Raw genomic sequence first — 14,470 nt, forward strand, 5'->3', positions numbered from 1 at the left:
TAATCCACTTCTCACTATATGTAACTTGTTATGTAGCACAATTAATCCCCCTGGGTGGAAAAGCCCATTGCCATCTTCCTGAAAGACTAATCCAGTCTATGCCATGGACAAAGGCAAAGTCACACTGGCTGCAGGCGGGAAAATTGGTTTTGGCAGGGAGACCGCCCTTGAAGTATCAGAAATCAGAACGTTACCTCTCTTTCCCAAAATAAGCAGACTCAGAAAAGTTATCTACTATAATGTTTATTAAATAGTACTTTTAAAAGGCTTTTATACAAATCATAGAAACACAGTTTGGGTTTTTCTTTAAACACTGAAGAAACACAGTAAAAGCTTTAAAGTCCACATGATCTGGCACAGCCAGTAAAATGATCAAACTACCTTGAGCTGGTAAGATATGCAAAATCCCATTTCCTGCATTTTTCCTCCCTCTTACTCTTTAGATATCTCCTTAGAAAGCAAAGACCCTGCAGTGCTCCTACTGGCCATGGTGAAGCTGACCATGGGAGGCAGGAAATGCAGGAAGGCAGGCAGGGAGGGAGGGAGAGAGTGGGCAAACAATATTTCAGCAAAGGCATTGGTAGCACTAGGCTGCATTTCTTTGTCCTTTTGGAAAAGAGGGAGGTTACTAAAGAACATGGATCATCAAGCACAACATACATTTGCAGATGACAACATACCGACATGAAAATATGCACCAATTCTTTTCGTTTTTTCTTTCACCCTATGAAAAATACAATCAAACACCATTTTCTGCATTAGAACAGTAAAGCACCCAGCACGGAGGTAGGTCAGGTATCAGCTATGCAGCATTATGGCCAGATTCTTGCTCACTGAGTGCACACACAACAAAGCCCCTGTACCTGCCAACATGGAATACAAAGTGTATGGGATTCTTCAATTGCATGCCATTTGCTCTGCCCTCCCGGTTGAACCAATGCCAAGGGCAGCAGTATCCTCTGCCTCCATTAAAGATACAAGAAACCCCACATAGCCACTTACATATATAATACATACAGAGAACTCACAAGCACGCGCAAACACATATACATTGTAATATATGTATATACGAACTCTCACTCTCTGTATGTCTACTATAGACAGCAACACTACCTTTTAATATATCTATATCATCTCTGAGATCTTCCTTCATCCACCATGCAAGTATAAGAGAAATATGGATGGGACCCCATCCAACTATGCTTTATTCTTCCACTGAAAACCATGGAGTGCTCCAGTGATAAGCCTTAGCTGGCTTGTGGACCTTTCTTCAACATTGGTAGCAGTAATCAGGTCTGCCAAAGGAGCCCCTGTAAAATTGGATGATCACGCTCTATATGGTACTTCAGTTTAGGGTGAGTTGAAGTGTATTTGTATATGGTATACCTGGATAGATACAGTCATTATTCTGTTAGAGCAAGGCTGTTTAAGGCAGTGCTTTTGAAATGCTACCAGAGTACTTGCTACCAGAGTACTTTCTCTAAGCTGCCTTTTGCTATGGAAACCCAGGAGCCCATAAAAATTAAACTCTTACACAGAACTGGGAGCATATTCCAAAGTATTTTCCAGGACACAAGCCACTAGCTAGCCAGCTTTGCTCTGTGTGAACAATGGATGTTCCAAAACTCTCAATGTGGCTATTTATTTTAGGAATGATGGATGGCATCTTGCCCATGCTGTTTTTCAAGGACATCTGTTTACAGGTAGTCCTCAATTTACAACCATTCATTTATTGGCTGTTCAAAGTTACAACAGCACTGAAAAAAAAAAGACTTCTGACAGTTGCAGCATCTCCACAGTCATGTGATCAAAATCCGAGGGCTTGGCAACTGGCATGTACTTCAACAATGGCTGAAGAGTCCTGGGGTTGCCATTTGTGACCTCCCCAGCCAACTTTTGATAAGCAAATGGGAGAAGCCAGATTTGTTTAACAACCATGGCATAAAAAGTTGCAAAATCTAATGCGACTCACTTAATAATCACCTTGCTTAGCACTGGAAATTCTGGTTCCAATTGTGATCCTAAGTCAAGGACTACCAGTAACATTATTTCTTTCAATGAGTTGCTCCTGCTGGTGGAATGGAGAAAATAGTGTGAAAATCAATGCTTTAACATCCTGGTCTATCACAGAATTAAATGCACCAAAATCAGCTGCACTTAAGTACACCTACACCTGTACAAAATGGTGACTTCAGTGTGTTAAAGTGAAAGTAAGTGCCTTGTTCATACCCTTGCACACAGGTGGTTATTACCACATACACCAAACGTTCTAGACATTAGCTTGGTAAACATGCATATAAAACTGTCCAGAAGAGCATTTCATAGTTTGTATGACAGTAGATCCTGTGTGTGTAGGATAGCTGCTGAAAATCCTCACTTCTATACATGTGTACATATATGACCCATGCGTACCCAAAGATGTACCATTACATTCACAAGTAGCAATTTAGAAATGCATTCCAGTGAAATGTAACAGGTGACAATTACTGAAAATTAGGTACATTCCTAGAAAAGAGCTTAGCCAGCATAAAGATGAAGCTATATCAGCATTATAGCATTATCATTGAGTATCAATCTATCATAGTAAGCTATCAGGTGTCATTCCTCAAATTACCACTTTAAAGAAAAACTGCTCATCCAATCTGCTAATTTGGAAAATATCCCACACCTCAGTCACTATGACTTAAAAAACAAAAAACAAAGCACACCCTGTGGCTTTAAGATTGCTGCCAAGAGCTGAAAAAAGGCATTGGAAATTGAAAGTTGGTACTGTAAACTGGTCTGCAAGATACTTCAAGCATGGCACAGCACACATGAAAACATTAGTTATATATTTGACTATCTGAGAGGACAAAACTCTACCCAGTAGAGATCTGATGGCAATGAAGAAGTGAAGGAGGAAGAGGGATAAGGAGAAACATTGAATGCCTCAGTGGTAACTCATTACATCACACACCTCTAAGGGAAAAATATTTTTCTAAGGCACTTTATTAAAAAAAGTCAAATACATATTCAGACAAAGCCCTTCAAAAATAAACAAATTGCTATGCAAACCACAACAAGCAAGTTGCATTTTTCTGAAGGAAGAAGGTGATAGAAGATTGCTCCAGATCCATTTATGTGACATCCATACTATCATTTTAACCTTGATACCCTGCGATGTTGCCATAACCTTAGGTTTCCAATGGCTGGGTCCTCCCGAAAGGACCTTAATCTGTGAAGCACCAATGTCTTCGCCAGACAGCACCACAATTATGAATCTGCTCAAAGGGTACATTAGTTTAGAATCCTTTGCAGAAAAATTAAGTCCTTCTTATGGGCTAATGATGACATTAAATCATATCTGCCAGTTAGAGGTATCATTGCCACCCTGTGTGATGGGCTGAATAACTGTATTTACTCCACAAGCCTTTTAATACTTCTTTTTTCCCCATCAGAGTGGACACAGCATTAACAAAATATATTTATTTATCTATCTACCTAGCAGCCTGTCTTCCTCTTGAAATATATAAAAAGCCATCTCCTGAGTTCTTGGGCACCTTATAATTGTGTCTTTTGTTTGTGTCAATGTTCACTAAAAAAATAAGATTAAAAAAAGAGGGAAAGAAAGAAAAGGAGAAGAAAGAGCCCTTGTGATGAAGGCCTCTGCTTTTTCAGTCCAAGATCTGGATTTAATAAATGGCTCTTTTTCACAAACCACTTTAAGGCTCTTCAGCTTCTCTGGAGGAGGTGCTTCTGTCAACTTTCACATCTCAGGCTGCCTGTTTCTTTTGCTTGGTAATCCAGGAAGAAAGTGCTGCTTTTCCCGCTGATCCATGAGCCAGATCCTCTCCTCCTCCCCGCTCTGTCCCCAATCACTGCCACTCCTTTTCCAATTGGTGAAAAGGAACCACACGGTTTCATTGCTGGTGTGGGGGAGATTGGAAGTGGCTGCAGCTTCCTGGATTTGTTTCATCACCCACAGCACTGAGACAGTCCCTTTCATTCAAGCGCCATTTCTGAAAGGTGATCTACTGGCTAGGGCACATGGGTTCCTGTGTGTGTGAACAAGTGTGAGATTATAATTACTAAGACTAGAAAGGGGAAGGGGAGGGGGCCATTTAGCAATCTCATCTGAAGAAGGAAGTGGGAAACAATTATGCACATTTTCTCCCTCGCTTCCTCAAAACCAAGTGGATCTTTTGCCTACTACAGATGCGATTGGCTCACAGAAGAAATAAAATAGAGAGCATGGTGGCTGCTTTGTTTGAGCCTACCCAATTCTTCCTGAAAGAGCAATTACCCACATTTCTTACAAATGGTAATCCTCTTTCAACTTTCTTCTTGCTGCTGCTTTCTTCTTTTTCTTCTAAACAACAGCAACCCCCCACCCCTTCAGCATTCCAGCATGGGCTTGTGTAAAATTATGGCATTCAGTTCCCATAGAAAAAGTAATCTTCCCCAGCCACTACTGCTGGAATGAAATGTCAAATGTGATTTCAGTGCAATCAGTCATGCCTCAGAGCAACACTTTTGGTGGTTCATTTTGACCTTGTGTTTGATGCCATCATAAAGCTCAAAGTTATAATTCTCCAGAGTGGTAGAGCTCCGGGAAGAGAGGCTAGTGTAGTAACAGGTGCAGTACAGTAGTAGCCCAGCACAAATTGCCCCTAGAAGAACTCCTAGAGAACTCATGGCTATGATGGTAACCAGGATGGGGTCCAGAGTATATAGCCAGCTCTTCTCTGTGTCCACCAGTGGAGTCAGTGGGGAGTTTGTAGAAAGTGTGGTGTGATTTCGGTCCAGGTTTATGACATCTGAAATGCAATAGGAAGCAAGAGGTTATCAGAAAAGCCATTTTGGGTGGGACTAGTAAAGGAAATGCCCCTGAGGGAAAAGGGCTCCCATGGACAATTTGGAGGGGCCAACTTCTAGAACATTTATCTGAAATTGGCTGGAGGACAAGCTTTACATGTCCTTTAACCAAATTGTCACTGTGATTGTAGGAAACCTTGTCCTGTAGGAACCAGATCTTCATTTGTATACTTATAGGAAGGTTAAAATGTCTGAAACTAAAGGGTTAATTAAACACTGTTGCTTTGGTAGATACTGTGCAATTCATTTTAAACTTGTCCTCATAACTTTCTTTACTACTGGGGACTCTTGCTGGCGCTTCTACGTTCTCAAGCCACATGCAACAGGGAGCTTCTGTCTCCTAGATGGAGACAGTAGTTCAGTATTCATTGTCTCAGCCTGACCTCCAATCTGCATCACTTTATAATAGTTTCCCTTCCCGTGTTCTGCCTGCTGTTTCAAAGAAATGCTCTGTGGTTTTACTTTAGTGAGAAAGGCCTAAAGTGCAGGATTTTGCTTGCATCCCTAGTGAAACAAATTGTATCTTTTAGTTGCCAAATGTTTCTGCTGCCTAATTTGTCCCCAATTCATGCTCCAGCTAAAGCTTTACATTTTTCTTCGTCTAGATCCATCACATCAGAAGGATGCTAATTCTGTAATGGTAAGAAAATACCAGTAGGCTGGCAGGGAAGCATAGGGAGCATATACGTTTAGAACTTCTCCAGGCCTTGAAGGAGTATGATAGATATTAGCTTGCTGTATTTCAACTTGCTCTCATTCTGTATCTGAGAAAAGATATGCTGGGTGTTTTTGTGAAAGCAGTGTGTGTGTGTGTGCGCGCAATCGTGCCAGCATCCACGCACCGATTAATAGATGGAGCTCTCGCAATTAACAGGCCCTACTTTGTATAGTGCAGATGCTAATTAGTATTATGCAATGTGAAGGCAAAACTTGCCCTGGCTATGGGACCAACAGCTATTAAAATACTGTACTTCATTCCTATACCCTAAACATGATTTTTGTAGCCAGAGGTAATGACTCACATACACATCCCTACCAATTTTAAAGCAAACTGATATAATCCGCATACCTCAGATTCATAAATGGCTTACTTGTGGCTAAGCAATAATTTGATTTTCAGAGAATCATAGAAAGTAGAATTGAAACTTGAATACTGAAGCAGGGAACATATGCCACTCACCATCTTCAGAGTTTTCTCCAAAATCTTCCCCATGAATTGAAACCTCATCCTCTAATGCTGGGAAATCCACTGGAATGAAAAAGATATTGTAAAATGTCTAATTCAAAAAGCAGGGACAAGATACACTTCCCCTTAAATAAACACACAGTTTTCAAAAAGGTTTTTCCCCAAGGCTGTTTATAGCCAAAGCTAGTATCCATTCATATTTATTAGCATATTGTGGGAAATACATGCATCACTGTAACGTTTTTTAATATTATAGTAATTTCTATTTTTCCATCAGACTGCAGGGAAAATGAGAATTGGAGGAATAAAACCAGATAAGTCTGATTACTACCAAAGGATGCTCCTTTATAATGGCTATGCTTCATTAATAGCATGATCACATTTCCATAGTGCCCATTGTTAGTCAGCATTAATGAAGTATCCATTTAGCATACTCTCTATGTCATCATACATCTCAGTAGAAATAAAGAGCAAATGACCACTTTCAATTTGAGTATCAGATGCACTCAAGCTGGTTTATGGAAGCCATGTATCATCATAACATGTATGATTGTGAAAGCCAGATTAAGCTAAAAAGAAAAGAATACCTTCAAATATTCATGCAAATCCTTTTTATAAGCCTAACCCTTTGTTATAAAAAAAAGCTTTCTTTAGATTTCTAGAAACATGCTGAAAAATAAGTCTAGAGGTATCGTCGAGTGTGCTAATATGCCATCACAGTATGTATTTTGTTATACCTCTCCTTGGGAAGTAGTCTGTGAAAAGCATTGAATAAATGTTTCAAGAAAGTATAAGTAGCTATATTTTCAAGATACATTTGAAAATGTAGATGCCACTTCCCCAATATTTTCTCCTCACTGCTACTTCCTTTTCATTGTACCCTCTGCCCTTTGATACCCTCAAATATCACCTTCGCTGTCCCACACATTCAACTTCTTCTCCATTCTCATGTTTTTGTTTTTGTTTTGGCCCTTCCACAGTACCCACTTCTGACTGCCTCTCTCTCTTAGCAGCTCTTTCTGTGCTACCTGCTTCAGGCTATTTACTCTGGAGCCTGGAAAATCAGGATAGTGACTACTGTACAGTCAAAATGGATTTCTCCGGTAGTTTTATCTTTTCCTTGGTTTCATTTTTCTGCTTCCCCAATTCCATGCCACTTAAAGTTTATGTAATCTGCTCAGATTTCCCATGCTTTCCTCTTGGAAGGAGGGACAGGGGATATTGTGTGTGTCTCTGACCACAGATGTGTGTATGCTCAAGAGAAAAATAAATGTATGTTTGTACATCCAGCTTCTTTTTTGGAAAGCAGAGTGTACAAGTTAACCTTTTTATATCTAACTACTTATCTAATTTGATCAGGTGACAGTCAGACATATATATGTTGATGAATAGGAGAAACATTAACTTAGCAAATGAAGTACTATTAATTTTATAGATGAACTGTCTCAGAGGTTTTTATGGAAACTGTGATTTTTCAAACTAATTTGACACACTTATGTCTACCTTTTTAGTAATTATGGTTCTTTGGGAATTTATATTTTAAAAAGAGAATTTCCCCCATTTTAAAAAGTAATCTTATGTCTGCAATGGGGGAGGACATTAGACATTCTACTACATTTCAAAAGTTGACTTTTATACCTATTGTTTGTGGGTAGGCATTAAATACAATACGTTGGCATGGAGCTGAAATTGAATTATACTTCCTTATTAATTTTCTATTCTTTTATCATTGCAGGGATTCCATGTTGCAATATCATGACACATCAGTAGGAAGTCACGTACTCAGAAAACCCAATACACATATAGGGCGACACTATAGGAACAGCAACGTGTAAAACCTGAGTTGGCTATAGCATAAGGATTAGCCATATATGGCAATATTCCCTATTCCTGTCTAACCTCATGTGTAACCTAACCCTCCCCCCCCCTGCTTGCTGCACAATAAAAGAGAGGTGCGTAGTACTATCTGTGCTTCCTCTCATCAAAAGAAACCTTTGTGTCGCTGTCATCTTTGCCATCAAGAGGAGCCCGCCCAGACAGTCTGCCTGGGTGCAGGTCGTCAGCTGATTCATCCCGGCACTGGGACCCGCAACGCATCAACTGGTGACCCCGACGTGATCGTCTCAACGATACGTCCCCGACAAAGCGTGATTCTTGTCTAGGAATACGCTTCCTTCACTCCTGTACTACGCACCTGGAATAGGCTCGCGCATCGTAAGTATGGGCTCCTCACTTTCTCAAGTTCAGCTCAAGCATAGGGATGAACTTCTCTCTTTAGTGAAGAAGGCAAATTATTTGCAAAAGGCTAACGGCACAAATGCATATCCTCTGTCAAAAAAGTATTTGAATGATTTTTTGAGTTATGTTCAACAACACTGCCCCGCGTATCCCGCGGAAGGCACTCTTAAATGTTCCTCTTGGGAACGGATGGGGAAATGGATGCATGAACCACCTAGGGCTCCACCTCAGATTATTTGTTCTTGGCGTGCCATTATGGCTGCCCTTAATATTCTCTTTCCTGATGATTCTATCCAGTCTTCCTCAGACCCACCTTCTGCTGAACTCTGTCCTGTTGCTGCCTCGGCACCTCCACCCTACTCCCCCCCACCCCTTGACTCTTCTCTGTTGCCTCCTTCCTCCACGGTGACAGATCCTCCTGTCCGTAATGCCTTTCAATCGGCTTTGGCGGAAGGAAAGCTATCTGCAGATGATCTTTCTTGTTTCCCTATGATTCTTCAAACCCCCGCTGCTGGGGGTAATCCTGTCCCTCATTTTACTCCATTGGAGTGGGCTTTGTTAAAGGAATTAAAAACTGCTGCTTCTAAGTATGGCATTCCTGTCGTACAACTCTTCAGACCTCAGCCCAAAAAGCAGAACTAGTGGCCGTCATTTTAGCCTTAGAAAAATTTCCTCACATCCCAATCAATCTTATCTCTGACAGCTTGTATGTCACTCAAGTAGTATTTCACATATATGGCTCTTATCTTTCCCCCTCCGTGGAGACTTCCCTTTTAGCACCTCCCGGGTTACCTCTCTGAGGGAAATGTCAGAGCTGATACTGCTTGTCAAGAGGTTTTTGCTGCTCAAACACAACCTGCCCCCTTAACGGCAGGAGAAAGCCACGCTTATTTTCACCAAAATAAAAAGGCTCTGGTCAAACAATTTGGCATTACCATGGCTGAAGCAATTGCCATCATCCAACAATGCCCCACATGCAGTCTCCAAGCGAAAGCTATCCCTCAAGGGGTTAACCCCAGGGGACTTCAGGCATGTGATACATGGCAAATGGATGTTACTCAATACCCTCCTTTTGCCCCATGGAAATATCTTCATGTTACCATTGATACTTATTCAGGATTCATATTGGCCACGCCCCAAAGGGGCGAAAATGCAAAACAGGTAATCAACCACTGTATTCGAACCTTTTCAGTGTTGGGATGTCCAAAAATACTAAAAACGGATAATGGACCTGCCTACACAAGCTCTGCTTTTTCGGAGTTTTGCCATCATTGGTCCATTAACCACAAATTTGGAATCCCTTTCAATAGCCAAGGGCAAGCTATTGTAGAAAGGGCAAACCAAACGCTTAAACAAGCCCTTGATCGGTACACGGGGTCAAAAGGGATTAGCCCCCCCAACCTCCCGACACTGCAAAATCTGTTAAATGTCTGTTTGTATACTCTTAATTTCCTTAACCTCACTGGAAACCCTCCCTCGTCTGCTGTGTCTCGTCATTTCACTAAACCCTCTCTCCCCACTGCAAGACCACTTGTCTATTACAGGCAACTCCCAGATCCAGTTTGGAAGGGTCCTGCTGAACTTATCACCTGGGGGCGAGGCTACGCTGCAATTCAGTTACCTGAAAAAGTTCTCTGGATTCCTGGTCGCTGTGTGCGCCCTTGCCACACCTCCCCACCTGATCAGCCACAACCCAACGCAGACCCTCTGGATCTCCACTGGCTGAAGCTCCATGATGAATAACTGCTTCCTTTTCTTCACTGCATTATTTTCTTCCTTTTTCCTACAAACATTGCCTGCAAACCCCCTCAATCTACACCAGCCAGTGAAACAAACTTGGACAATATATGATGCCTACGATCGTGTTTTATTTTCCATCAGCAACACCACTCACCCATACACCTGGTGGCCTACCCTCAAAGCTGACGTCGGACAGATATTGGTAGGCCTCACCGCCTACACCAGCACGACTGAGACACCCACACCTTCTCCAGGATTCGTCCATCGCTATCGATTTTATATTTGCCCTGGACATAAGCAGACTCGCGAGAACATTCACGTTTGCGGAGGCCCCGCAGACGCCTTCTGTGCCGCTTGGTCATGTCTCTCCACCGGTTCTATCTCCTGGTCACCACCGATCAAAGACGATTATATCTTTGCCTTCCAAAATGGTTCTTGGCATCAAGCTGATTGCCCCTCAGGGGGCATATGGACTCCATGTAATCCCATGTATATTCTGTTTTCAGCGGGAGGGAAAAGGCTGACTACACGGTGGGAGGCGGGTCTTACCTGGGGAATCCGGATTTATGCTGATGGGTACGACTATGGCAATACCTTTACCATAAAACTCATCATTGAGCGGCCCATTATCCAAGTAGGTCCCAATAGAAACATATCCCTGGTAGAATATCGTCCAGGCCATACAGTTCCCCAACCTTTGCTATGGTTAATAAACTCTAGTTACTTCCTCCTCAATGCCAGCAACCCTGCAATTACCAATGATTGCTGGCTGTGTCTCAAGATTCATTAGATAAATTAAAAGAGCGGTTGGAAATACGCAAAAAGGGAAAGGGAAGCAGGTAACACTTGGTATCATAATATGTTTAATTTCTCCCCATAGCCACAACACTTCTTTCCTCAATTGCCGGGACCATTAATATTGCTCCTATTGCTGTGTGCCATGGGCCCTTGTGTATTTGGGAAAATAATGCAATTCCTCAAAAAACGACTGGCCATTATTGATACTGAGATTACCAACATAAACATGCTTGTAAGAATAAGTTCTGAGATCAACACTCCAGCAGAAAAAAGGTCTCTATTGGCATTCACTTCGGACTCGGAGGAGAACGAAGATGAATACCCAGAAAAAGGAGACGGCCCTCGCATTCTAATATGCCGGCAGGACTTGGACTCGGAGGAGGACTAGATCTTGCAGCATAAAGAATAGAGGTGTATCAAAATAATAAAAAACAGAGGAGATGTTGCAATATCATGACACATCAGTAGGAAGTCACGTACTCAGAAAACCCAATACACATATAGGGCGACACTATAGGAACAGCAACGTGTAATACCTGAGTTGGCTATAGCATAAGGATTAGCCATATATGGCAATATTCCCTATTCCTGTCTAACCTCATGTGTAACCTAACCCCCACCCCCCGCTTGCTGCACAATAAAAGAGAGGTGCGTAGTACTATCTGTGCTTCCTCTCATCAAAAGAAACCTTTGTGTCGCTGTCATCTTTGCCATCAAGAGGAGCCCGCCCAGACAGTCTGCCTGGGTGCAGGTAGTCAGCTGATTCATCCCAGCACTGGGACCCGCAACGCATCAATTCCATAAACATGATTTGTTACATTGATTAATTTTATTTAATTTTTTAAATGGTCCATCCACTTTTTGGACCTGGCATCATCCAGTTTGGGAATAGGGCATTCTTATCATAGAATATTTGGGGCCTTTGATGGAAGATATAAGGATTAACAATAGTTGTGCAGTAGACATTTTGCTTTTTTACTCCAGGGCAATATCTCACATTTTTAATGATAAAAAAGCTTATGCATGAACATACATATAATCATTGGATCACTTGATACTTGAAGCAGAGGGAGGGTTCTGCATCCCAGTAACAGTTCTCTCTCTGCTAATAAAAAGAGAAAGCCCTTCCCTTCTTACAGGGTTGGTATAACCAAACAAATGGGCAGTTGGGAGTGACATGTGAGGATTGCTGCCACCACAGTGACAATGTTGGAAGTGAGGAAGCAACTAGCATCTGATTTGTGGGCACTTTCTCCTAGATTAATCTTTGGTTGATGTTGAATCCATCAGAGATTGAAGTTCCATGTGTGAAAACAACTGAAGCTCAACTCCCTTCATGAATAAATCCAATCAACAAATGTGCTACATTTTTATTCTTTAGTGTCAGAAATGGTATCACAAACACTGTCCTTCTCATTCTTAGGGGAAAAGTATTCTGCTGTTCAGTATGTTTCACACAAGTTGAAACACAAACAAAAAACAATCAGCTGACAATTTGTAAGGCCAATGAAGTGAAACATGAATATGTGCTTGACAAGCATGGCACAAACAAATGCCTCCCACAGAAGGTGGTGATACAACAGCCAGGAATTACAAGCAATTATTAAAACTACAAATGTACTTGCCACAAGAAAATTAAATCTGAACTGCTATGCAGAAATGTGTGAGGGGCTCTGTTACGGGTGCAGGCCTTGCTAAGTATGTCTGAAAAACGAAACAATCTCAAGCAGGTGCAAATCAACAACAGCAGTTCAACAACAGCTTGGAAAACCGGGATTTCAAATCACCCTCAAGGCCAGATAGATACATTTTGCTGCCTCAAGCAAGAGTCCAGAGGGCACCCTCCTCTGTCACAGCCAATTTTCAGCTGTGTTGCATCATTTAGAGTAGAGCTAGATTGAAAATGTATCTTGCCCTTTTCTTTCTTTCTTTCTTTCTTTCTTTCTTTCTTTCTTTCTTTCTTTCTTTCTTTCTTTCTTTCTTTCTTTCTTTTCTTTCTGTTGTCATTCAACAGAGTAAAAGAATTATGAGTTCTTTTTTAAAATTATCTTGAACAGAATGAAATTCTCTTGCATTTAGTGATGAGGTAGGCAAGGGTTTGTGTGGTGGCCAGTCTTTCACTGGACAACCATTTCTGCAATTTTCCACAGCCATTTTTATTTCTAGCACTTCTAGTAAGGGAGAAACTATGAGAGAATTCCCTCCCATTCCTTAGGGCTTTTTCTGTGCTTCCCAGAGTGTTGCATTCCTCTGCATTTCCTGAGAAATATCAGTGAACAACACAAGTAGCACCCTCCACACCACCAGCAGTAAAGCTCAAAACCACCACCAAGTGCCATTTGAAAGAATGTCTCAAAGCCTAAAAATAACCTAGAATAAAAAAGATTCCTCTGCCTTAAGAGGTGAAAAGCTTCTAAGACATCAAATTTTGTAGAGCGTTCATATAGAACACAACTCTTGTATTACATCTCGGGAGTTGTTGGCAGCAGAAGCCCACTGAACAATCAGCACTGTTTCCATTATAATATGTTCTGTCAAACACTTGGCTCCAAGATTTTGAAACTGCAATGCTGGTGCAGTCCCTCAGCCTCACTCTTGCACAGAATCATCTGGTGAGGGAAGAGCAGCCCACTAAAAAAGCCTTAGAACTGAGTGGAAAATCCATAGCTGAGTATGGAGCAGGGTCCTAACAAAGGCATTATCCAGCTGTAAATGTTTTGTGTTCTGGTTATGTGTTTTATTCCCCTTTCTGAATATCTATCCTTCTTAGGAGACAAACAGCCTTCAAAGTTTGGTAATAAACAAGCCAACAATCAGTATTAGCAGCCACTGATCACCCGAATCCTCCATGAATCTGTACAATCCCATTTTTAAACCAGTCAAATTGTCTCCCATTATCAAAATTTCTGGCAGCAAATTCTACCAATTACCAATGCACTAGTTGAAAAAAACTCTTTCTTGTGTCTTATGAATCATCCAGCATTTACTTTTAGGGGATGATCTCAGCTTCAAACATTGTCAACGCAAAACATCTCTTTCATCACACTTTCTACACCATGCATGATTTTAAATAAAGTATCCCCTCCCTTATCTCTTCTTTTTTCAACATCTGTTCAGTAGTCTTGTTTACTGACCACTCTTTCAGTGATAATTCAAACCTGTGATGTTGCTGAATGAATGGTACTTACAACTGTTCCTTGAAGCTCTGGCTGTCCCATATATCTGCAGTCATGTGATCTGAAATGAGGGTGCTGGGCAACCCGCTCATACTTGCAGTAGTTGCAGTGTTTCATGGTCACATGAAACCTTTTGTCCGCTTCCTTGCTAGCTTTCCACAAACAAAGTCAAACAAGGAAGGTCACAAGTCACTCAAGCAAGTCCCCCGCCCCCTCCAACCTCCCTATGCTCGTGCAGGGCTGTGCCTTCAATTCCCTGGCTCCCACTCTCACAATGCCATGCCATAGCACCCCCTTCCACAACTTGTGTGTGACCTGTGACTAGCCTCCTAGGACCTGGCTACTTTCAGTTTGATAGACAAATATGCCAACAAATCAGAGGAACACTAATGGAATTGCTACACTTAGGACTCACAGCAGAGACCATAATGCAATTCCTAGAAACTGTAGCACTCATGAATACAACCCAAAGTATGGA

The 14,470-nt window shown here is 41.6% G+C and overlaps 1 protein-coding gene across 2 annotated transcripts in view; it reads right to left on the reverse strand.

Moving 5' to 3' along the window:
- Nucleotides 1-227: 227 nt before the first annotated feature.
- NRP2 (neuropilin 2) overlaps nucleotides 228-14,470 on the reverse strand; it is a 255,966-nt gene continuing 241,723 nt past the window's right edge. For both annotated transcript variants that reach the window (XM_087913793.1, XM_026707612.2), the window contains exons 16-17: nucleotides 6,035-6,103; nucleotides 228-4,796 (exon numbers count right to left, since the gene is read on the reverse strand). In XM_087913793.1, coding sequence (XP_087769919.1) covers nucleotides 4,492-4,796; nucleotides 6,035-6,103 — 374 coding nt within the window. In that variant the 3' untranslated portion in view covers nucleotides 228-4,491. The remainder of the gene's footprint in view (nucleotides 4,797-6,034; nucleotides 6,104-14,470) is intronic.

Source organism: Pseudonaja textilis, chromosome 1 (genome assembly GCF_049901715.1).
Source record: "Pseudonaja textilis isolate UNSWEBS1 chromosome 1, rPseTex1.2, whole genome shotgun sequence".
Classification (NCBI taxonomy): Eukaryota; Metazoa; Chordata; class Lepidosauria; order Squamata; family Elapidae; genus Pseudonaja; species Pseudonaja textilis.